The sequence below is a fragment of the Prionailurus bengalensis genome, chromosome X (genome assembly GCF_016509475.1).
Source record: "Prionailurus bengalensis isolate Pbe53 chromosome X, Fcat_Pben_1.1_paternal_pri, whole genome shotgun sequence".
Classification (NCBI taxonomy): domain Eukaryota; kingdom Metazoa; phylum Chordata; class Mammalia; order Carnivora; family Felidae; genus Prionailurus; species Prionailurus bengalensis.
The window spans coordinates 92237680-92262473 of record NC_057361.1 but is presented as its reverse complement, the minus strand read 5'-3'; the positions used below and the strand labels follow the sequence as shown (position 1 = coordinate 92262473).

The following is a 24794-nucleotide window of genomic DNA, read 5'->3' as shown; positions in this document are numbered from 1 at the left end:
CTAAAAGAGAAAACTGACCTATTGTCTTCAGAGAGATCTTACAAAGACAAATTTTAGGCTCCTCACAGTGTCCTTGGCTTTTAAAGTTCAAGAGTGTGATTATCAACCCAGTTTACATTTTTAATCTAGAGCTTATCAAAACAATTTCATCATGACTTACCTGCAATCCCAGATTGAAATAGTACTGCAAAACTTTTGTATCTAAAATTTAAAAAAAAATAGTAATAATACAAAATAAGTAAATAGAGCTAACTTTAAAAATGTAACGTCACAGGGGCGCCTGGGTGGCGCAGTCGGTTAAGCGTCCGACTTCAGCCAGGTCACGATCTCGCGGTCCGCGAGTTCGAGCCCCGCGTCGGGCTCTGGGCTGATGGCTCAGAGCCTGGAGCCTGTTTCCGATTCTGTGTCTCCCTCTCCCTCTGCCCCTCCCCCGTTCATGCTCTGTCTCTCTCTGTCCCCAAAAAATAAACAAACATTGAAAAAAAATTTTTTTAAATAAAAATGTAACGTCACAGAACTTAAAATGTTTCACAAATAAAAACTAGATATACAGGAGGAGAGGGTAGTCTTACTGTTCTAATTATATCTAAATGTATTTTTATTGACTGACCCGGTATACATGTATATTCTTACAAATATAAGAACTTGAGTCCCACAAACAAATGAACTCTAAGAAAACTCCCCTTAAGTTGGAGACTTCAGATACATACAAATATATTCACTATACCACTCTAAATGCCATCAGTTTGTATTTTGACTATTATGTGGGAGTGGAGTATAAAGACTAATGGTTAAGCTAAAGAATATGAAAAGGTAATAGCAGGAAGTAAATTCACAAATGGCATGGGATTCCATCCCTTGGTGTGTGTGTGTGTGTGTATGTGTGTGTGTGTGTGTGTGTGTGTGTGTGTGTGTGTATATATATATATATACATACATATCTATCTATATATACATACACAAAATTTGTATATAGATATCCATAGCAGTATTATTCATAACAGCAAAAAAGTGAAAACCCAAATGTTCCATCAAGTAATAGACAATAAAAGGAGGCATACCCATACAACGGAATATTATTCAGCTATAAGAAAGAGTGAAATATGGACACACGCTATGACATGGATGAAGTTTGAAAACATAACGCTAAGTGAAAGAAGCCAGTCACAAAAGATGACATAGTGCATGATTCATATATGTCAAATGTCCAGAGGAGGCAAATCGATAGAGACACAAAGTAGAACAGTGGTTGCCAGGGCCAGGGGGGAAAGACAAAAGCACTTCTAATGGATACAGGGTTTCTTTTTGGAGTAATGAAAATGTTCTGGAATTAGACAGTGGCGAAGGTTGCACACATTTGTGAATATACCAAAAACCAATGAATTGTACAATTTACATGGGTGGCTTATATACTATGTAAATTAGACCTCAAGCTGTTAAAAAAATCAGGTGCAGAGTTCTGCCAAAAGTAGAAAAAGAGGAGATACAACTTTGGAAAAATGACCAGCAGTTTCTTATAAACCTAAATACACATCTATCTATGACCCATCAAATTCTACTCCTAGGTATTTGCCCAAAGGGAATGAAAACATTATGTTCATAAAGACTTTTTATAATACGCATAGCCTTGGGGCACCTGGGAGGCTCAATCAGTTGGGCGTGGGACTCTTGATTTTGGCTCAGACCATGATCTCACAGTTGAGGAGTTGGAGCCCCAGGCCAGGCTCTGCGCTGATAAAAAAGGAGCCTGCTTGGGATTCTCTCTCTCTCCCTCTCTCCCTGTCACTCCCCTGCACCCTCCCTCCCTCTCTCTCAAAATAAATAAATATTAAAAAATAAACATGAATAAAAAGCCCCAAAATGGAAGTAACCCAGATGTCCATCAACAGAAGAATGAACAGAAATAGAGACTCTGAAATACAGAGAACTGACGGCTGATGGAGGGGACAGGGGAGGGGGAAATGCGTGATGGGCACTGAGGAGGGCACTTGTTGGGAGGAAAAGAACCCTCGCCCAAGTCTCAAAATCTCCTTACCTTGAGGCAGATCACTGCCACTTGGATCACAGGAATAAGGTGGAGGTGGAAGTGGTGGTGGTGGGAAGTTTGAAGCCTCTCCCACCTCAAGAGGTGGAGGTGGTAAAGGAGCAGCAGTGGTGGCAGCAGCAGCAGCAGCAGGAATAGGAGGAGAAAGATATGGATAGGATGGCGAAGCAATCACTAAAAAAGAAAAAGTAGGAATGCACACCTGTAACACCTTAGCAGTAAGTTCATCTACTTCTTTTGTGTCTCCAGTATGGTCAAAAGATTCCAATTCTTATGGTTTGACTTAAAAACAAAAACTTGGAAGATAAATTGCCCACCTTCTTAGACATGCCAGTTGAAAACTGGGAGTTCATTACAGGTTATTTTGAGTTCAGGTAATTACTTGAAATTAAAAGAAAAACAATCTGGAAATTGCAGAGTTTTCACCAGCAAGACTTTTTTTAAAAACATCAGCTAACAGGTACAAAAATGAACTATCATTAAAGCAAAATTTTTACTTAGCTTAATACAAACAAAGTTAAGATGTTTTTAGCCATCTGCCATCCTTAGTCAAATCACAAGATGTAGAAGCTAATAAGAGACTAAATTACACAGATTACAGATTTAAGTAATCCTTGAAGGTTTCTACTTGGTAGCATCATTGGAACATAGGGCATTCTAAATCATGCCAGTTCCATTTGTAAGCACAGAATCTAAAACAGGCTAGATGAAATATCATATTGCTTTAAGTTTCTATACCTATTGTTATAGTTTAAAAACAGTATTCGTGGGGCGCCTGGGTGGCTCAGTCGGTTAAGGTTTCAACTTCGGCTTAGGTCATGATCTCACAGCTGTGAGTTCGAGCCCGCATCGGGCTGTCTGCTATCAGTGCGGAGGCTGCTTCCAATCCTGTCTCCATCTCTCTCTGTCCCTCCCCTGCTTGCACTCTTGCTCTCTATCTCAAAAATAAACAAACATTTAAAAAAAAGTTGGATAAACAACTCTTTGGGGGTGATGAAACTGTTCTCTCTTGATTGTAGTGGTGGTTATACAACTCTATACATTGTCAAAACTCAGAGCTGGGCACCAAAAAAGAATTCTTACTGGATCTAAATTAAACAGTAAAATTTTAAAACTTGCCCAACTGTTTTTAGTTTTATCATGTATGTAGAAATCTCCACTTTCACAGTTTTGGAAGACACATTTAATTTTTAGAGTAACTCCAAATATTCTAAAGGCTTTATGAATTTGTTTTCTATAAAACAATGGCTTCTTCAACAAAGCTCTGCTTATATTCTTTTTAAACTAGCACTCAAATCACACCATTTCTTAAAAAGTAAATTAGCAATTAGCTAAAGATACCAGAATGTGATTATGATCACTAGGTAAAAACCAACTACCAGACATAGAGATAGCTAAGTTCGTTCTCACAGACCTGAAACAATCCAATGCAGAAGAAATCTGGAGGTTACTTTATCTGAACTCACCTTCCCTGGAACTGCATTGTGTAATATGCCCCCTAAGAAAAAGCTTTTAGAATTTCCAATTGCTCTGGAGATACATGAGCATTTCATTTGCAGACTTGAAAGGGCTTTCTAGGTTTAACAGGTAAAATTTAAGGGATAGCTCCAAAACAATGCAAACAAACCTCCCTAAAATATTAATGGAGGGGTGCCTGGGTGGCTCAGTCAGCTAAGTGTCTGACTCCTAATTTCAGCTCAGGTCATGATCTCCCAGTTCATGGGATCCAGTCCCGTATCACGCTTCACACTGACAGCACAGAGCCTGGTTGGGATTCTCTCTCTTCCTCTCTCTCTGACCGCCCCACCCTGCATGCATGTACACTCTCTAAAAATAAACTTAAAACACATTAATGGAAACAAATGTAGTGCATTCAAAATGCTTATTTCCCCTGTCCATGAATGTACAGTCTGTTTCAGGACATCTCAGAATATGAATACACACAGTAAGACTCAACTTCTCTATACGTCAAAGGGCAGGGACTTGAGTGTAGTGAGGTGCAAAATTTAAGGGGCCACCAAATTAATGCCAAAAATATTCATAATTAGTAAAATATCAAAATTCTAAATAAAGATAGGATCTAAGCCTGCATTTGCATGATCCCAAGAATGAGTGCCTTAGCTCAGAGCCTAGAGCCTGCTTCAGATTCTGTGTCTCCCTCTCACTCTCTGCCCCTCCCCTGCTCCCACTGTCTCTCCTTATCTCAAAAATAAACATTAAAAAATACATTTAAGTATTATTTACCTTGATTACTGTGATTTTTTGGCATTCCCTTAAATTGTGCACCCAGGGAAAATGAGTCAATAGTCCTGGCCCTGACAAAAACCTTGGGGACAGTAACAAAACTCAGCAGTATTTAATGCCTATGAGGAGATTCATACTAAAGGCAATCATGGCATCTAACTGGTTGGCAGATAAGTGACTTCACAATGGAGGATGGGGTGGGGCTGCCACGGAGACACATGAATAACACAATGGGAAACATGAGTTGATTCATCTAGAGGAGTGAACGGAATGTTAAAGAGCAATTAAAAAGCAGCCATGACCTAGTAGAGTTATAACTGAGGTTGAGAAGTGACTCAAAGAACAAAAAGAAAATATATGAAGGTAGCACACATTTTTAGGAACGTCAACAAAGAACACAAATCTGGCATTTTAAAAATGGTAAGCTTTGAATAAACTGTGCATACATGAGGCATTCCAATGCTTGATTCATCAGTCACTTGGTTTTTTTTTTTAAGCTCAGCACCCAATGTTTTTCCTTGCAATTGGCACACGGTAAAACCGGGGTCTAGGGGCGCCTGGGTGGCGCAGTCAGTTAAGCGTCCGACTTCAGCCAGGTCACGATCTCGCGGTCCGGGAGTTCGAGCCCCGCGTCGGGCTCTGGGCTGATGGCTCAGAGCCTGGAGCCTGTTTCCGATTCTGCGTCTCCCTCTCTCTCTGCCCCTCCCCCGTTCAAGCTCTGTCTCTCTCTGTCCCAAAAATAAATAAACGTTGAAAAAAAAAAAAACCGGGGTCTACATTTAACATTTTCAGTGAAAAATTTCTCTGGTCATCAGTATCATATATTGAATGTTTTTGTTGTAGGCACTGTGCTAGTAAGTACTTAATTTTTAAACTATCAGATACAGAAAACAAATCAAAACGAAGTATTTAAGGTGGATACTATCTAGATCAAGAAATAAGACTTTGCCAGCCACTCCAGAAAACTTCTGTGTGCCCCACCCCAATCACAAACCTCTCTCCCCACCATATTTTAACCATTTACCTTTCCACAGTAATCATTCCTTCACGGTTCTAGGAATTTTGTCACCCAAATGTGTATTCCTGGTTTTTTAAAGCTGATATCCTGAATCTCTTTAAATTGAATCTATTGATCCTTTCTCCATCCCTGTCATTTCCTTTCAGTTTTTCTTTTGAAGAATCTGTGACCTGTGACCTGTTGAGTTTCCCAGAGTCTGGATTTTCCTGATTATATAGTGATGGTATGTTTCAACATGTTCCTTTGTATTTCCTGCAAACAGGCAGCTAGATCCAGGAGACTGGATCAGACTCAGGATTGATTCCTTTGGCACATCTATAGGTAATATTTCTGCAACCTTCATAGCTACTGCTGTTTAACACTCATTCAGTAAGGAATGCAAAATGATTATCTTCACTGATTAGTTAGAATACTAATACGTAAGAACAATTCCCCTTATCTACTATTTGGTTACCCAGTGGTACAGTTCATAGAAGGTAGGCATGATAAGCACTTGATTCTTTCACTTTATTTTCCAGTTTTTAAGAAAATGAACTGGTTTCTCATCACCCTCCTAAGGTGACCAATTTTTAAAATATCATTAAGAACTTTTAAATTTAACATATTTGGTCTGTTCCAGTCTGCTTCGATTATCACTGTTGAGGCCCAAATTGTTATGTCTTTGGTCAGTTGAGAACCTCTTTAAGATGGCTTCTGAGTGCTTTCTGACATGGCCCCAGTACTCTGGTAGCTTCTTTGCTATCAGGCATGACGAAATGATAAAGGCTCATCTTGAACATTTCCCACCCAGACCTGGAATCAGCAGCCATTTCTCCACAAAACTGTTTTTGTTTTTAAGTGAGAAATGACATTTCAAGACCACAAAATCAGTGCTAAAAATATTGTTTCTGGGCCCTTTCAATGGATAGAGCTGGTAAATATATACACATATATCTAAAGATAAAACACCTAAAGTTATATCGATACTTCCAATTCAAATTGGACACCATAAAAGCTTTTCTTTAGCCTTATATCCATATAACCTTCCTTCCATACTGAGACTCCTGATTTGCAAGGACACAAGGGGTAAAATTAAAATATCCCACACTTACTCATTTTAGTTGACATTACAGCCTCAGAATAAGAATCTGATTATCTAAATAAAAGAACCTGATGTAATTATTGAGTATTAAAAATGCTCGGCAGATGGTTTGTCAATTCTATTCTTAAAAACAGCTATACGGATGCTGGGTGGCTCAGTCGGTAAGCATCCAACTTTGGCTCAGGTCATGATCTCACAGTTCAGGAGTTGGGAGTCCCGGGAGTTGGGAGTCCCGTGTGGGGCCCTGTGCTGACAGCTCGGAGCCTGGAGCCTGCTTTGGATTCTGTGTCTCCCTCTCTCCTCTGCTCCTACCTACCTCTTGCGCGCACACACTCTCCTTCTCTCTCAAAAATAAACACTAACAAAAAACTTTAAAAAGTAGCTATACAGTATCTGCCTTGTCCAAACATAAGGTTATCACTATTCCATAGTCGACTGTCTACCTCTTACCCCTCATTTTGTCTTCATTCTTTAGGTAATTATACGTTTAATACTTCCCATCAGGTCTTATTGTTGATATCCTTAACTTGTTTTGGTAGTCTAAAAGTCAACTCCTCTGGCACACTGAAGTCCATCTAATACAACTTTCAGTGATGGTAGAAATATTCTGGATCTCTGCTGTCCAATACGCTAGCCACTGGCCACATGTGGCTTTGAGCACTTGGCATGTGGTTGGTGCAAGTGAGGAACTGAAGATTTAATTGCAATTAACTAAAACTTAAATTTTTACATGTGGCCAGTAATTACCCTGGTTGACAGCATAGCTTTAGTAGATTGTTCAGGAAGGGCTCATGCAAATAATATCCTCTGAATTCTTACTCTCTTCTAAATTAAGTTTGGTTGCACATAAAACCTTTGATTTATACGTTGCTTATTTTAAATGTTACTCCATTTTCTTCTAGCATGAAGCACTTCTGTGAAAGTTTGATGCTTATATTTTACTTCTTTTATATTCCATAGACTCTTTTATCTGGACAAAGGACTTTCTCTTTAAAGACCACTCATTAGGGCGCCTGGGTGGCGCAGTCGGTTAAGCGTTCGACTTCAGCCAGGTCACGATCTCATGGTCCATGAGTTCGAGCCCCGCATCAGGCTCTGGGCTGATGGCTCGGAGCCTGGAGCCTGTTTCCGATTCTGTGTCTCCCTCTCTCTCTGCCCCTCCCCTGTTCATGCTCTGTCTCTCTCTGTCCCAAAAATAAATAAACGTTGAAAAAAAAATTTATAAAGACCACTCATTTTACTAGAATACCTTGGTAGGCTGTTTTGAGTCATTATTCTCAAATATGCAGTGTTGCTTCAGTATATAGTTTTAAAGATTTTTAATTTCAGGAACAGTTTTCTGAATTATAGTTTTCAGTATTTGTTCTTTTCCCTTACTTTGGTTTTCTTCTTCAGAGACTTCTATCACTGATCTCCTTTGCCTAATGTTTAACATGTCACTTTTGAATCTTTATCTTCCTTTTCTTCATTTTCAATTCCCCCTCCCCTTCTTCCATCTTTCTTTTAAAGTGTCATCGGGGGGCGCCTGGGCAGCTCAGTTGGTTAAGCATCCAGTTTTGGCTCAGGTCATGATCTCACAGCCCGTGATGGGCCCCACGTCGGGCTCTGTGCTGATGGCTGAGTCTGGAGCCTGCTTTGGATTCTACCTCTCCCTCTCTGCCCCTCCCCTGTTCATGCTCTGTCTCTCTCTCTCTCAAAAATAAATTAAAACACTGAAAAAAATTACAAAAAAATAAAGCATCATCTTTGTATATACCTGATCATGTCCTTTATAGTTCAGTCTTCAGTATTGAAATGACTTTCTGCCATTTCTAATGCTTTCCTGTGTTGTCACCTAATTTGAGTTTTTTTTTAATTCTGATTATTTTTTAAAGTTTTTATTCTAATTCCAGTTAGTTATACTCTAATGTTTTAGATTATCTGATCTTTTTTTTTTTTAAATGTTTTTTTCAACGTTTATTTATTTTTGGGACAGAGAGAGACAGAGCATGAACGGGGGAGGGGCAGAGAGAGAGGGAGACACAGAATCGGAAACAGGTTCCAGGCTCTGAGCCATCAGCCCAGAGCCTGACGCGGGGCTCGAACTCACGGACCGCGAGATCGTGACCTGGCTGAAGTCGGACGCTTAACCGACTGCGCCACCCAGGCGCCCCTAGATTATCTGATCTTTAGCTCATTCTGAAATAGGTGTTTGTTTAGTTGCATTAGTGAGCACATTTCTTGACATGTTTTTACTGCCTATACACAGGTTATTCTTTTTTGTTCTTAAAACATCTTAGTATAGGATTTGACCTTACTGCTTCGTTACGTGAAATTATTTTTTACGAACTTTAGAATGAGGTGGATACAGGATCATTCTGGTTTTTGGTAGTGTTCAAACCCAGGACTGCTTTCTAGGATTCCTTGGCTCTGTTCTCATCTTCAGTCTGGATAGGCTCTTTTCCCTGTCCTGATCAATTCTGATTTCACTCCCAGCAGTTTCTCCCCAGTGAGGAGTACTATCTTAAAAGGGAGCCCTGGCAGGTCAGTTTTGAGAGTTCTTAGGGGCCAGATTGCTCCAAGCCCTTCATTTCCTTTACCATGTACCCAAAGCACTCACCTAGTACTGGAGAAATCAAATCCCTTCCCAGTCTTAGGTGCTCCTTCCGAATTGGCTGCCCCACTTTCCAGTGAATTCTTTTTAGCTCTTTTGGGGTTCTCCTGTTCCCAGGTCCATCAGACAACATCCCCGATGCTTCCTTCCATCTTCTTGCTCCCACATAGAAACTGATAGCATGCAGTCCTGGGACTGGTGGTTTGTTCTATCTGCTTAAGTTTTGGGGTGTGTGGGGATACCCTGTCACCTAATTTTATTATAAATGTTGTCCATGGGTTTTGGTTTTGCTATTTCCATTTTTATTTGAAGCCTCAGATTAAATAGCTATCCTGTTTTTGCCACCACCTTCTCAGAATTCTGAGAGCATTAAATTGTATTAACTCATTAGAATTTCACAACCACTTCATAAATTGGTACTATCAGTACCCCCAAGCTACGAAAAGGCTCGATAACTTGTCCAAAATTACATAGCTAGTGAGTTGCAAAACCAAGAGTCTAACCTAAATTTCTTAAATTCTAGAGCCTATATTCTTTCATGAGAAAATGATTATATAAAAATATATTTCACAGCAAACTTTTCAGGAATTCTGTGAAGTATGAAACACCTCTACTTTCATTCCTGTATAATAAAACTGAAAATTTAAGAAATTAGTAAAGTCCTCGAAGTTTCCAGCTACAAAATCATATCAAAGCCAAGATAAATATTGAAATCCTGGCTCTCAAATTTCAAGGATTCCTCAACTACAGAACATACGTTATTAAGTAGGTTAAACTAATTTAATACTAGAAATTAAAGTAGCCCTATCTAATCACTATAATTGTCATTCTATGCGTGTTCACGAATAGGAAAAGAGGCTTCCCCAAGTCAGCAACCACTAACAACCTACCTGGCCTGCCTTGCATAGATGGAGACACGAGTAGAGGCGGTACAGCATTCTGTGAGGAGGCTGAAGCAGTACTACTAGCTTCATTAGCTGCTGCACAGCTAGGTAAGACTGGAGCTGGAACATTATTGGCACAGGAAGCTGCACCTGCTGCAGAATTTGCCATCACCTGTAAGTGTAGAAAAAAGTTTTAAAGTTTAGGGATTTCTCAAACACCAGGAGGCTCTTTTCTGATCCTCTATTTCAGGATACAGTGTATTTTGATAACGACAACAATGAGAAATTAATCTTTATGTAAACCCTATATAAATAAGATTATTTCTTTTAGGAGACCACAATTACCTTTAAGATTTGTAAATTTTTAATTTATTATTTTTCTGAAAAGGTGATACATTAATAAGATTCAAAAATCAAGTATGAAATTATATACAATGGGATGTTTCCTTCCAACCCCTATCCTCCATCTGCCTAGTTCCCCTCTCCCCAAACAGGTAACCTCTGCATTTCCTACGTGTTATCCAGATACTGTTACATTTATTTTTACATGTGTGTCCATTTCCCCCATGCTAATGCACTTTGTTTTTAATTTTTTTTAATAGAAAAGGTACTTTGAGGGGCGCCTGGGTGGCGCAGTCGGTTAAGCGTCCGACTTCAGCCAGGTCACGATCTCGCGGTCCGGGAGTTCGAGCCCCGCGTCGGGCTCTGGGCTGATGGCTCAGAGCCTGGAGCCTGTTTCCGATTCTGTGTCTCCCTCTCTCTCTGCCCCTCCCCGATCATGCTCTGTCTCTCTCTGTCCCAAAAATAAATAAACGTTGAAAAAAAAATTAAAAAAAAAAAAAAAGAAAAGGTACTTTGCTTTTTTGCGTGTAAGCTTCATGTGACTGCAATTGATTTGTCTGATTAGGCCACAACACTCAATACAGTGCTGTGCACAGAGATATGCTCAACAAATAACAACAGACCCTTCTTGAACACACTGTTCTCAATGCAGTCTCCATTTTCTTACCACCCATCGCTGTGTGGCTGCTACCCGTTCTGGTCCTCAGAAACCGAATTCAAAGTCACCAGTGGTCTTCATCGCAACATATCCTAGTAGAATCTTGCTAGTCCTTATGTTGTCTGACCTTTTGGCAGCAACTGACACTTGACTGCTCTTTGAAACATTCTCTTACTAGGGCTTCCAGAATAATACACTCTCCTCTCCCCACCCCCTCCTTGGCTATTCCTTCTCTACCTATCTGCTAAAATTTGGTGATCTACAGGCTCTGTTCTGGATGCTCTTCTCAATCTCTTCCTTTTCCCAGGATGATCTTATTCACTCCTATGGTTTCAGCTACCTTTTTGATGCCAAGTCTGTATTCTTTACATTTAAGTTTCATCAAATGACCAAATTGACAGTGAATTCATATTAATTTGCTTATTATATAAGAGGTTCGGAATAAAGAGACTATGAGTAGTCAAACGTCAACACACAGAATGTGTCTAGAACACAGGAGATTATCAATTTGTTGAATGAATTTACTAAGCACTGTGCCAGGCACCACAAAGTACAGTAATAGTTAAGATAAGGACATATATATATAAACAACTTCTTTTAGGGGAGCCTGGGTGGCTCAGTGGGTTAAGCATCCAACCTCGGTTCAGGTCATGACCTCATGGTTTGTGGGTTCAAACCCTGCACTGGGCTCTGTGCTGACAGCTCAGAGCCTGGAGCCCGCTTCGGATTCTGTCTCTCTCTGCCCCTCTCCCCTACTCACACTCACACTCTCTCTCTCAAAAATAAACAAACATTAAAAAAGGTTTTTTAGGGGCGCCTGGGTGGCACAGTCGGTTAAGCGTCCGACTTCAGCCAGGTCACGATCTCGCGGTCCGTGAGTTCGAGCCCCGCGTCAGGCTCTGGGCTGATGGCTCAGAGCCTGGAGCCTGTTTCCGTTTCTGTGTCTCCCTCTCTCTCTGCCCCTCGCCCGTTCATGCTCTGTCTCTCTCTGTCCCAAAAATAAATAAACGTTGAAAAAAAAATTTAAAAAAAAAAAAGGTTTTTTAAATAAGATGAAGGGCAAGGAGAACAAAAAGGAAAAAAGTCATTTCCCCCCAACTGATTGTTTGAGGACACTATGAAGATTACCTTCTGGGGATAGTTGTATGAGGTAACTGTGTCCTGAGGAGACATAGAACATGGTCTTCTGTCCTGAAGAGACTTTAATGAATACAGAAGTATAGTTAAATAAGGTGAATCAAGAAACCAAATAGCACATCGATAAAAGATCTGCTTTATTTCAGTATCTTCTTAAATTAGGTGAAAAGTGCTCTGTCCTGAAAGTATTCAGATTTGGAAGCAACTACTAAGAGAACATTCCAAAAGGTATCACTGTAGTGCCTGATTCAGGTGATTGTGCTATTTATTATCTACAGAGATCCTGATCATATCCAATTCTAGTCCAATGTAGGTACTAAAATGTAATAGAGGACTGTAATTTAAACATTTCTCAGTGGCCTTTGTTGCCTTAAAAGCTTCGAAATCGGTAGGACCAAGAACAGTGTTGCTAAAAGAAAGTATTCCAAATAAAGATGCAGCTTGGTACAAGGGTGGATATCTGGTTATTCAGCTGTATCCTATCTAAGCAGGATGGAGTGAGTATACTCCAAGTAACCACTCCCCTCTGGTTCAAGACCCTCTTTATGAAAGTAAAAAAGATTTTAAAAGGCTCAGAGCTAAGCAGGACAAACAGTCATCACAACAAAAAAAAAAAACCTAGCAGCAGAAATTGGTTTAATAATGAAAGTAACATAGAGAGAATCAAGGGAAGTAATCGCAGAAAACAAGAGGAACCACACTGTGACAAAGATGAGCCCAAGTTAACGTGGATCTAAGACTGCACATTTCTAAAGTTTGTGCTCAAGTACACCCAACGCACCTGCCAAAAAGCAAACTTTGGCTTTGGCTCAGAAAGCCCAGGGTGAATGTTAAACAATTCTACAGAAGGATTCAGCTGAGAGTTGGGCACAGAAATAAGAAGTTTCAATAAATGTTCACAGTTTTGTTACAAGGCTCTAAAGCCTGGACATCTTTAAGTCCTGCGCTGAACCTCTCCCCACAGCATGCTGTGATAAAAATTACTTAAAAACTTGCTACAGCGTTGGTGACTGGGGTGTGGGAGTGGAGCACATCCTGAAGGGACTGAAAGTTACCCGGGATGTATGATAATGGAAATTCAGAACAAAAAGGAACATGTGACAAATGATAAAGGGACAGAAAGAAATTAAGTATCTACTCTTGTCAAACTGGATGGTGAGATTTTTGCTTGCTTTTTCACTGGAGTGAAATCACTAGGGTGGCTATTTAAAGAAATGACATAAAAAGCCGACGAGGAGAATAATAATGGCAGAGTGGGGGGGAAAACTATTCCTCTAGAAGGGACAAGGAAAGGGAAGGAGAAATAAGGGGAAGAGAATCACATATCATAGTTTTCTTCATTCCTAAAATGTATCACCTGAACAGTGAAAACAAAAATTCAGTATGTGAAATTAAGATTTGCCATAGTTAGAGAACAAGTTCTTAAAAATATCCCAGTTCTCCTTCGGGGTACATGGTCAGCTGTTCTTCCTGGCCCCATCTAAAGTTAGGTGTGGCCATGTAATATATCTGGTCAATGAAATACGAGCAGAAGTATTAAAAGCCAGTGTTCAATTACCTTATTTAGTTCTCCAAAGTACCTGTGAAAGCCCATGTCCATTAGTCTGGGTCCCATAAGTGACTATGACAAACAAAAGCCTGCTACCAACCTACACTAGACACAGGATTAGCAAGAACAACTGTCCTGTGTTAAACCACTAAGATTTGGGGTGTGGGGGGGGAGTGTTACTGTAGCATAACTTAGCTGTACTGAAATGGTATTTTGGTAATTAGAAGTAGGGTGCTACTGTAACAAAAATGTCACTTGAAAAGGAGATTATGAGCTTGTAGCTCCTAGGGGAGGTTTGGAAAACAATGTTCGTTTTGTGTTTTGATTACTGTTGGCAGAGTTTAGCAACCTATTTTAAGACAGGTGTGTATAGAAAAAGTAGTTTGTAGGCAGGAATGAAACGGAATAGACAATCCTTGAATACAGACACTTACAGGGTTGAAGAGGTAACTGCTTCAACCCCAAACTGTAAAATATAAAATTGATTAAGTGCTTTGGACAACGAAGAGCAGTTAAAACTTGGCTTTGAAGCAGAACTCAAATCACTGTTAAAATCTGACTACATTAAGATATCTCAAAGCATGTGTCCAACTAAGGATGCAATATCCATTGAATCCTTGCTCTTGGACAAAATGGCTCACGGAAAAGCCTCTAAAAGTATGGTTCCTCCATCCCTGAGAAGCCCAGGTACTTGCAATCAAGTAGAGAGAGAGACAGGAATAAGAAAGCAAATTATAGCAAATCTAAGTAGTGTATCTATAGAACAAGAAATGTCAGTATGGCTACCGGCATATAAAACTAATAGGAATCAAATAGAGAAGCAGCATAATAAATTAATCACGCAGCCAAAGACACTATGAGAACTAAAACCATCCAACTGAGATAAAACAAGCCTTGGGCTCCAATTTTCTTTGAATGAGAAGCAGGCTGAGAAAGCTCCTCAGCTGCCAAGAAGGACTATTCTCCAATGCCTACTTCAAATATGGCCAAGGAAAGAAGGGCCTTGGAGCAACCAAGAGCCCCAGAAAGCAATGAATCAGAGAGCCTCTCCAGGGAAGAGTCCCCATGTCTAGGTTGTCTGTCCAGGATGTCACCTACAGGCCACGAACTGTGTTTCTCCCATTTTCCCCTCTTTCTGAATGGGAATTTTTACTGCCATTCTTCAGTCGGCTCCACCACTGTAAACTGGGTGCGTAGGGATGAAATAACTTTGTATCTTTGGTTTTAGGCCTCCAAATGAAGATGAGCCACATCTGGACCCAATTCAGAGAACACTACACATTTCCCAGAAACCTTGGGCTCTGAGTTTAATTACATTGAATAAGATTTCTAGATTGCCTCCCTTGAGGTGGAAGCAAGTAATCTGCCTGTGGGAGGGAGTTTGAGTTGAATGTTGTGGTCCTTAGTGCTGTTAAATATTTCAAACTTTTTGACTTTCAGGCACATAGAAATTAGACTCTTCAGTGGAGCATGCTCTGGCAGATGAAAAAGTAAGTGACATGTGTCATCTCCAGGTGGAGGCTGTTATGAGCCAGTGCATCATTCACTACCCTTTTAATGGAGTTTCTATCAGCCCAAGTCCCTGAGCAGAGCCCTCCTGTAGACCTCCAGTGGACATGAAGCAGAACCAAGAAACAAACTTTTGTTATGTGAAGTTACTAAGACTTGTGGCCCACTCTTACTGAAAAATCATAATAAAATCCCCTAAAAAAAATCATCACTGCCAGTGTCCAAATTTCCTCTTATGTCAACACATTAGGACGATCTCTAAATACATTAACACCAAGGTCTTAATTTCTTCATCTACAAAATGGGAGTGAAACCCTACCTCATAGGGTTGTTCTGATTTAAATATATTTCTATATATAGCTCTGAGAACAGTGCCCTAGTACACAGGAGACAGAAGTGCTTGCCATTATTATGAAATACCTACCAAGTTTGCTGTAGATTCAGTTGTGCTATAAACACCTGAAGTTTCATAGTCTGGTTCTAGAGAATATAGCCAAAGTAAAGTAAAACATGAGCATTATTTTACAATTTAAAATTGTATAAACAATGAAGAATGTCAGAGTATATCTAGATCTCACTGACCTGAAGGATAAATATAATCTTCATGATATCTCCCTATAAAAAAAGACAGAAGAAGTGTTTATGTAGGGCTTTTCAGCTCAGCAGAGCCAGATGGCCAGCACTTGCTTTTTCTCAAGTTTTATGGATATATATTCAAAACTAAAATGCCTATGTCCTTGAAACAGGTGATTTGATCTTTCATACCAGTTAACAGATATAGAAGCCAGGGACTGACAGTAAACAGGACAAATTCCTCCTCTGAAAATTTCCTTAGATCTTAAGAGTTCAGGCAGAGGTGAAAAACCCAGAGCTGTATCCAATCTTTCTAGTCAAGCAGTAGAGTACGATGATTAAATTCACTGGCTCCGGAGTTAGGGCTGTCTAGATTTGAATCCTGACTAACTTATAGAACTTAACATCACTTTAAGTGGGTTATAGTGCATCAATTTCTGCACTATAAAACAGGGGTAACAGTACCCAGCTCATAGGGGGTGAACAGAACAGAACATGGTGCTTAATATATATAGTAAATGGTGTCTGTAAAGTACTAAGTATGACCCATAGTTTGCTTAAGTAGACATTAAAGGGGTGTATCATGCCTCATCTGTTTCTCAGGCTGTTTTAAGTAAATAATACTTTTAAAGTTGGTTTGTTCTCAGAGGATGGCTCAGTGAACTAAAGTATTTTGCTTTAAGACTACAATACCATTGAAATGCAGAGAAAATTAATCATCAATTGGACAGTTTTCCACCAAATAAAACCCCACAGGTCAAAACTGGATTTGATTCTTAAACATGTCACTTATCAAACACATACATGCAACCACTCCAGACAGCAAGATTTACAGTGGGAACAAAGATTTGATTACTCTGAATATGCCACTACAGGTGAGCAGTATATCTGAAGGTACCCACCAAGCTAAAGGGAAAAGACAAAAGGGTCATGCTGAGTAGAAGAGCAGAGAACATACACCCTTAAGCACATGCATGCACATGCATGGGGACAAAGTCTTCACAGATCATTCTTGTGCTAGATGTTTTGTCTTCATTAAATTCCCAGAAATACCTTTTTTCTTCTACATCAGTAGTAGAAAGAAGAACATACAAGAAAATAAAGAACTTGACTGCTAAGTCAAGTCACTGAGACTGCCTCACACTGCCTTAATCCACCCAATTCCTCCAGAATTGTTTGAGTAGAATTGTCGCTTACGGATCATTTTATGATAAAATGGTAAAAATAAGCACACCCCATAGTGAGAGACACCCTAACAACTGTTAAGAACATACATATAGGCTTTAGTGTCAGACAAACCCAAATTCAAAAGTGATCTCTGCCAATCTCAAAAGACTATATATTGCATGATTACACTTGTATGAAATGTCCAGAATAGGCAAATCCTTTGAGACAGAAAACAGATTCGTGGTTGCCTCGGGCTGGGGGGGAAGGGAGGTTGGTACAGAAAATGGGGAGTGGCTAATTAGTACAGGGTTTCTTTTTTGGGGTGACAAAATGTTCTAAAGTTGATTGTGGTGATGGTCATTCACCGCTGTGACTATACTAAAATCACTGAACTGCACACTTTTTAAACAGGTGAATTATATGCTATGTAGATTATATCTAAATAAAGCAGTTATAAAAAAGTTAAATCTCTGTCACTTACTAAAGGTACGACTTTGGCCAGGTCATTTACCCTCTGAACCTCAATTTCCTCATATAACAAACAAGGGTACCAAATTCCTTTGAGGGATACAGTTAAATAGATTAAATTATAAATATACTTAGTACAGTAGATGACCAAGAGGATACAATGAATAGTAAAGTTCTAAGTCAAGTAGACTTCTTCGGGCAAAGACTGTTTTATAGCAGTTTTGTACAATAGAAGCTAGTCACAGAAAAGCCTAAAATATACAAACAAATGGTCTTCACTGTAACAGAAGAAGTGCCTTGCTCATAAGGAACAGATGTTTCCTATACCAAAATCCCACCAAATCAAAACTCACTAAAAGACCTATGCAGAGAGCTGAAAATAAGTTATAACGATGTGGTGGCCTATAGAAATAGATGTCTGGCCTTCTGAGAAAGACCAAGACATCTTCAAAATCCTAGCAAAGCTCTGAGACAAGAACTGAGAACTCATTCAAAATGAGCTACTGGAACAGTGTGAGACCCCAAAACCAAAACCTGTTAAGTCTACTTCACAGCCCTGATGACTAATGCCACAAGAATCCTCCTTTAAAGAGACATTTAACTGTAACTGACTCACCATTGTGATTCTGGCCACTGGCCCCTTCTGAGTTCAAGGTCTGTTTGCCTGAGCTATGTCCTCGCCTTGCAACACAGTATCGCGAAGCAGCAGGAACCAGTGTGGAGGGCCCTCCATGACTCTGTACCAAAGACACACAGTTCATCAAAAAAAGCTGTATTTTAATGTACTTTAGAATCAAAATATGTGAGAAAATTATCAAGAAAACAGAAAATATTAGCCCATAAGGCAAGTGTATTTGTCCACCTCTACTCCTTTTCTCTAAAAATAGCTTTAAAAGTTCTCCTCTCCCATCTTTAAAAGCTCTAAGATAAAAGCTCAAGGTTTCCGTAAGTGTTTTATTTGCAGTTTGTTCAAAGAGCTAAAACATATCCACACTGCCTTTACTTAAAAAAAAAAATAAGAGAAAAAGTAAACAGCTTTTTGATTAAAGTTTTGACCTACTTACAGGTAAAGTTGGATAAGCAGTCTCATCCCCTTCCTCAACTTCATAAAAGGTAATGGTTTCTTCTACGCCCCTGGGCATCTGTCCATTCTCTGGGGCAAAGCTATACTGGCACTCCTTGTTCATGCAATGCATCTGGCGGTGACTACGTCTAAAGGAACTTAAGTATTAAGTAGTTTAGAGAAAAGGGGAAAAAAGTTAAAATATAGTATGGTAACTTGTTCCAAATTTCTAAATAACTGTTCAAACATCTCAATGCTGACACTAAAAAAAATTTAATCCATGTATTTGTCACTCAGCAATGAAGCCCAACTTGCCCATTTTCTGATTTTCAACATTTAAAATTCACTTACCGAGATCTATAGGAGAAGTTATCATAGCCCTGGCAACACCTTTTACCTGGGCCAGGGTAAAAACCAACTTTAGGGGCTTCCATGTTATGCCTGTTGATAAAGCGAGATGAATCCCTAAGAATGAAGGGAAAGGAAAACAAAACTGTTTATCTAGTAATTGGCACTTAAATAGAATTATTTATCACGTTATCGGCACTTAAGTAGAATTAACACATTTTTCTAAAAATAGCCCAATAGAAAGAGCTGTTCTGCCCTCACTACTTGTATTAGGCCTATCCATTATTAGTGGATACAGTGCCATATCCCCGACACTCATCTTGATAGCTCTAGCTTATCTCTTCAACCATTCCGTATTTGTTCAGTGAGAATACAATAAATTCATTTGAAAAAAATTTAAGTACACATCAGTTCCATCCACTAAGCAAAGATTATAAAAGAAAGCTAAACTATTAAGATATTTCTAAATTCTACTTTAATTCTGTCTAGGAATTGTTCACAATACCTAAACAGAGATGTACACTACCTTGGAAGTCAATTAAGCCTTACCTGGGCATCCCATATCCCCGACCCTGTCTCTGAGGTGGATGTTGAGGATGGAAATGCTCATTAGACAGGACATTGGCAGCTGTCTGTGCGTAGTGCACTGAAGGGTCGTGCCCATAATGCATGCTGTGCTGAAGCCTGGGCGGGAGGAAGGCGTCTCCCCTGCCGTAAGCCATAGTCACATAAACCTCTTTTCCTCTAACTTTTTTGAACATCTTCTTCCGTTGCTTCATGTCCATCTCTGACATAGCTTTCAGGCAAACAAAGTAGGAAATAAGCTTCATAACCAAACCAAGAGATCCAATCCCCCCCACCCACCCAAATGCCTAGAATTTTTAAGGGAACAAACCAAATAAATACAGGAAGGTAATGACTGTATTTTTTAAGGATGTACTAGATCTTCCATTTGGAAGGGCAAAACCAGCAAGCAATTTCCCCTATCAATGGACATCTCCACACTATCTTTAGTTCAGGTGGCTTTGCTCATCAAAACACAGTCATTCAGTCACCTACATTACTTATTTTCCCAGAAATTATGGCTACTAATAGAATGTCTGCTTCTATGAGGTGTTTTCCTAGTTCTCTGAGAAATCCTTTCAAGTTTTAGAGTCTAAAATCTACTCCAGCTTGTTAGCACAAAGTCCCCTGAACAGTGGTTCTCTACCAGACAATTTTGCCCCTCCCCACCCTGAGACCCATGTGGTAATGTCTGGAGACATTTTTGGTTGTTGCAACTGTGGTAAAGATGCTACTGGCATCTAGCAGACAGTCAAAAGATGCTAAGCAGCCTACAATGCATAGGACAGCTGCACACAGCAAAGTTTTCCATACCAAAATGTCAGTAATGCTGAACTCTACCTGAGAACAAGACTTCCGTTAGATCTTAAGAAGGGGTAAAGAATAAAAACCTTCAGTATACAAACCCATTTCTGGGACATAGCCCCCGGAAATTTTCTGGTAACCTCTTCCTTTCCGACTGGGCATACCACTCCAGGCAGGAACAGGTGTGACTTGGGTAACTGGTTTTAAGTTAGCCAGTGGAACAACATGCCTTCAAATTAAAGATACCACCATAAAGCTGCTGCAACACAGACTTAATTTTCACTGGATATACATACCCTCACCCATCCACTTCATTTCAAGCATTTTCTACTTAAACTTGCTGGCACACTTGCTACCCTGGTGAGGTTTTCTTTTTAGGTTAGAAAACCTAAGAGTAATTTGTGCAATTTCACAGCTATTTGTAGCATATATCACGTTCCAGAGAAAAGACTGTGACAGATTAGTCTACAAATATTTGTTGCCTTTCCTTGGAAGAGGATGATAGTTTCCCATCCCATTGACTTCAGGCTCAGCTATGTAATCCACTTTGGCCAATAAAACACAAGGAGATGCTTTAAGAAGCACCACGTGGTTTGTCATGTTCGCCTCTTTCCCCTATGATCATGGAAATGGGTCTAGATAGAGCCTTTGATGGCCTGGATCCCCTTTTCTGACACACTATGAAATGCTAAATGAACACAAGAAATGAACTTGTTTTAAGCTACTGAGTTTTTGGTTAGAAGGGCAGCTTAATCAAGTTAAATGGTTCTCAAAGTGGACCAATAGCATTAGCTATCACCTGGAAATTACTGAGAAGTTCAAATTCTTGGGCCCCATCAGATATACTGAAACCAGAAACCCTGAGAATGGAGTTCATCAATCTGTTTTAACAAGCTCTCTAGGTAATTCTGGGGCATGTTAAAGTCTGAGAATTACCAGACTAGCTTATCTTGGCACAGGCAGAAGCTTGTTTAGCAAACCAGCTTTCCAATTAGTATGAATGGTTTTATACCAGAATTCTGTTGTATTTAGTATTTCTGGTAAGTTGACTAGAGCCTAGGGATTTGGAAACTTTTATATACAAGTATACTGAGATTTCATATTTCAGCATATGCTTTTACAATCTGAGATAAGTCATCTTAAGCTGGTACCAGATGTAACTCTGGATCTCTTACTAGCATCCTGGCAATTCTCAATTTACTACTACAAAAAGGCATCAAGAGCCAAAGATTTTAGTAATACAACAAACTATTGTATTCTTACTTTTCTGCCAATTCTTCAATGAAGACTGTTACGGAATTATTCTCATTTCCAACTTCTTGAATATGAGCATTATAATATCTTCCACCTGATTCCAAGCGAACCTGAAAGAGAATAGGAGACAATAAACATACATCTAATCTCAAGTCTTTTGCCAGATCTGGCTTCTGACAAACAAAAATACAACTCCTCCCCCAGAGCACAGTGTCTACTTATCAAAGCAGTTGCTAATAAACACTGCCAGCCAGTCTGGCTCAACAGATGTGGCACATGATAAAAAAGATCCTTACATCATCTCACAGAAGCTTGTAATTAAAATTTAATACAACCATTAAAAATTTTTTTCTAGCATTTTGTAAATGACCTTTGTTGAACTAAAACTGCAACCTTGGAAAAACTAATTTTTTCATGCTTATTTATTTAGAGAGAGTGAGTGAGCAGGAGCAGGGGGAGGGAAGAGAAGGAGAGAGAGAATCCCAACCAGGTTCTGTGCTGTCAGTGCAGAGGACGACGTGAACCTCCATCTCATGAACCATGAGATCATGACTTGAGCTGAAATCAAGACCTGAACACTTAACCAACTGAGCCACCCAGGCGCCCCCAAATTACTGAGTTTTTAAAGGACGAACTAACCTGACACTTGTCTCCCAAATAGTACTGTCTCCCAGCATACTCCATGTAATCAGTTTTTTGAAGTTCTATTAAAAGAAAATGAAGATTCAAGCTCAACTGAACTGGTTCCTTTCCCGTTTTACACCATTTAATTTTCTACTTTACATTTACAGTGTTTTTGACAATGCTACTACTATAAGCTGAAACCTGGGGGCAGGACTGGTGGGGGAAGAGTCCTAAAGGGTCATTCCATTACTCTTGACAGGTTATTTCTGTGGTTAATTTAAGGAGCCCTGCCAAAATAGTTTGGTGCTATAAAACACAGGTGGAAATTGGGAGGCTGTAATCTTAGTTATACCAATGGAAACAACTTGATAGTAACACACCTCAATGAAAAACAAACAAACACTACCTAGTTTCTTCAAAGCATCTTATTATTTTTAACAACTTATTGTGTCTTCACCTCATTCTAGATCGTTAGACTGCTAATTATACCTAGGTTCACCAAGGTTCAAGAAGTTGAATATGAAACATTAAAAGGCTACCCTGAAGGCAGAACTTTAAGGGCAAATTTGAATAACTTAGTTCTCTTATAGGGAGTCATAAACAATTACCTATTTAAACAGTTGGCAAACTTTCTCTGTAAAGAGTAAGTATTTCAAGCTTTGTGGGTCATACAGACCCTGTCACAACCACTCAATTCTGTCATAAAAATACTTATAGACAATTGAATTTCATATAATTTTCATGTGTCAAAATACACTGTTCTTTTACAATTTTTTCTGCCATTTAAAAATATAAAGACCATGCTTAGCTCACAGACCACACAAGAACAGGTGGCAGGGAAGATTTGTTCTAAAGGCCAGTTTGTGGACACCTGACCTATTCATTTATCAGTGAGTAGTTTTAACACTTGAAATCTAAGATAAGCTTATTTACAGTTACATATTTTGGGTACTCAAAGTTATCTAAAGGGTATCTCCACAGTCTTTGCAAAACTAAAAGTCCCAGATAAACATCGTATTCTAAAAGATCCTTCCCCACTTCTAGGTTTCCTCTTCTCGATTTAAAATCATGTATTAAGTAAGCTAAAAAGTAGGAGGCTGTCCTTTATAACAGTACATTAAAAACATCTCATTAGAAATAATTTGCAAATTTTTTCCCCTGGAGGTCAGGATTCAAAAGCATGCTGTCAGTATTTCATTACCTTTTCTGCTGTCCAACCAAACATCAAATTCTACATTACGATAGATTTCTGGATCCAGGGCTTTAAGCACCTTATACGGGAAGAGCATCTTTGATGGACTCTCTGGAGACTAAAACAAAAATAATCATGCTACAAAATCATCATCCTTAGCTTCAAAGTTCCTTCTATGAAGAAAGAAAGTTGTGTTTTTTCTTAACTATGTACATATGCCTCCCTTTCCTTCTTTATTAAAAAAAGAATTGAATGCCACAGTAAGTTTTGTTGCATATTTTAAAAATCAGGAGATTAAAGAAGCAATATGCAAATAATCTAAAAGGTTTTAGATGGCAGAAGGGAAATATTGAAAGCAGCCAACAATTTAGGATATATCTCACATAAATCAATGCAACACAAAGATTAAAGATTCAGTCAGGCTATTCAATAAATCTCATATTGATATACACAGAGAGGTGCAAGTGTTCTTGTACCCTAAAATCACCTGAAAATTCTATTTCATTTTGGTCAAAATCTGTTGCAACTTTCAAAGGAATTTCCTTTTTCTTCTGCTTTCCTAGAATTTCACCATATCCAATAGTTACTGTTCCCAAATTCCCAGAACTTGGGGCATAAATAAACATTATTTTAATAGTATTTGCCCTATTGAGCTAGCCTCAAACTAAAGGTCTGCTTGATTTTAGGACTATTAAGACGGTAAAAATTTCTCCTGTTTCTTCAAACAGGATTATTACCTATTTCCTTTGAACAGAATAGGGCAAGCATCACATACTTTAATGACAGAGAAAAACCTTAGCATCCATAAGATTCATCACAAAGTATCTATTACTGGATTTGTAATATTTAATTTGAAAACAACAGCTTCTGAAAATTCTAAAGTGTTCAGAGATTGCTTTGAAAACAATCTATACAATTCCATTAAGAATAAATACTCAGACAACATTAAGCACCCATTTTACATTTTAAGATTAAAACTTCCACAAAGGAAAACACGAACTCCTCCCCCACCGCATATAACTAGAATGGACTGCTTGACCTTAACTTAAGGCCTTTTAAGTTATGATGCTACAAGCCAAGATTATGAGAATTCTTTGACTAGAAAATTTCAAACCTTTGCTTCTTCTGTTCCTTGATTGCACCCCTCTGGTGTATTTTCAACATTGCAGCAGGCACCCAACTCTTCACTCCTAATTGAAAAGATTTAGAACAAAGAGCTTTATATAAAGGCAGTAGCTGAGTTTTAAGTCTAATGACTATACCACCACCTAGTGGTAAACTAGCTCAAGGTCTAAAAATGAGGCAAATAGTTTTTCACCCCAACATTTACATTCATGCTTCCTTTTTATTAGGATGTACTACAATATACTTAAGCAGACTATCTCCTATATTTCATACCTCCATCTCTTAAGATGGTCCCTATGATCTTTGCCTCCTGGTGTTCACATCCATGTAGGATTCCCCTACCTCAAGTTTGCTTCTTAATAGATAAGATGTATATTATTATTTTGCATAAGAACGTAGTGCCTGTATTGCTGGTCCCTTGCTGACTATAAGGAAGCAAGCAGTCATGTTCACCAACCACATGTGACAAATAGGTAAGGGTTCCCTTAGGCTGACAGCCAGCAAAACAACAACAACAACAACAACAACAACAACAACAAAAAACACATTTCTC

At 39.1% G+C, this 24794-nt stretch overlaps 1 protein-coding gene across 1 annotated transcript in view; it reads right to left on the bottom strand.

The window, feature by feature from the left end:
- ALG13 (ALG13 UDP-N-acetylglucosaminyltransferase subunit) overlaps positions 1-24794 on the bottom strand; it is a 63020-nt gene that overhangs the window by 7646 nt on the left and 30580 nt on the right. Inside the window, 15 exon segments of the mRNA XM_043570803.1 lie at positions 161-201; positions 2036-2218; positions 9871-10036; positions 11993-12064; positions 15484-15539; positions 15642-15674; positions 17884-18004; positions 18332-18488; positions 18682-18795; positions 19228-19474; positions 20148-20275; positions 21310-21410; positions 21940-22004; positions 23126-23234; positions 24231-24306. Of these exon segments, the coding sequence (XP_043426738.1) occupies positions 161-201; positions 2036-2218; positions 9871-10036; positions 11993-12064; positions 15484-15539; positions 15642-15674; positions 17884-18004; positions 18332-18488; positions 18682-18795; positions 19228-19474; positions 20148-20275; positions 21310-21410; positions 21940-22004; positions 23126-23234; positions 24231-24306 (1669 nt within the window).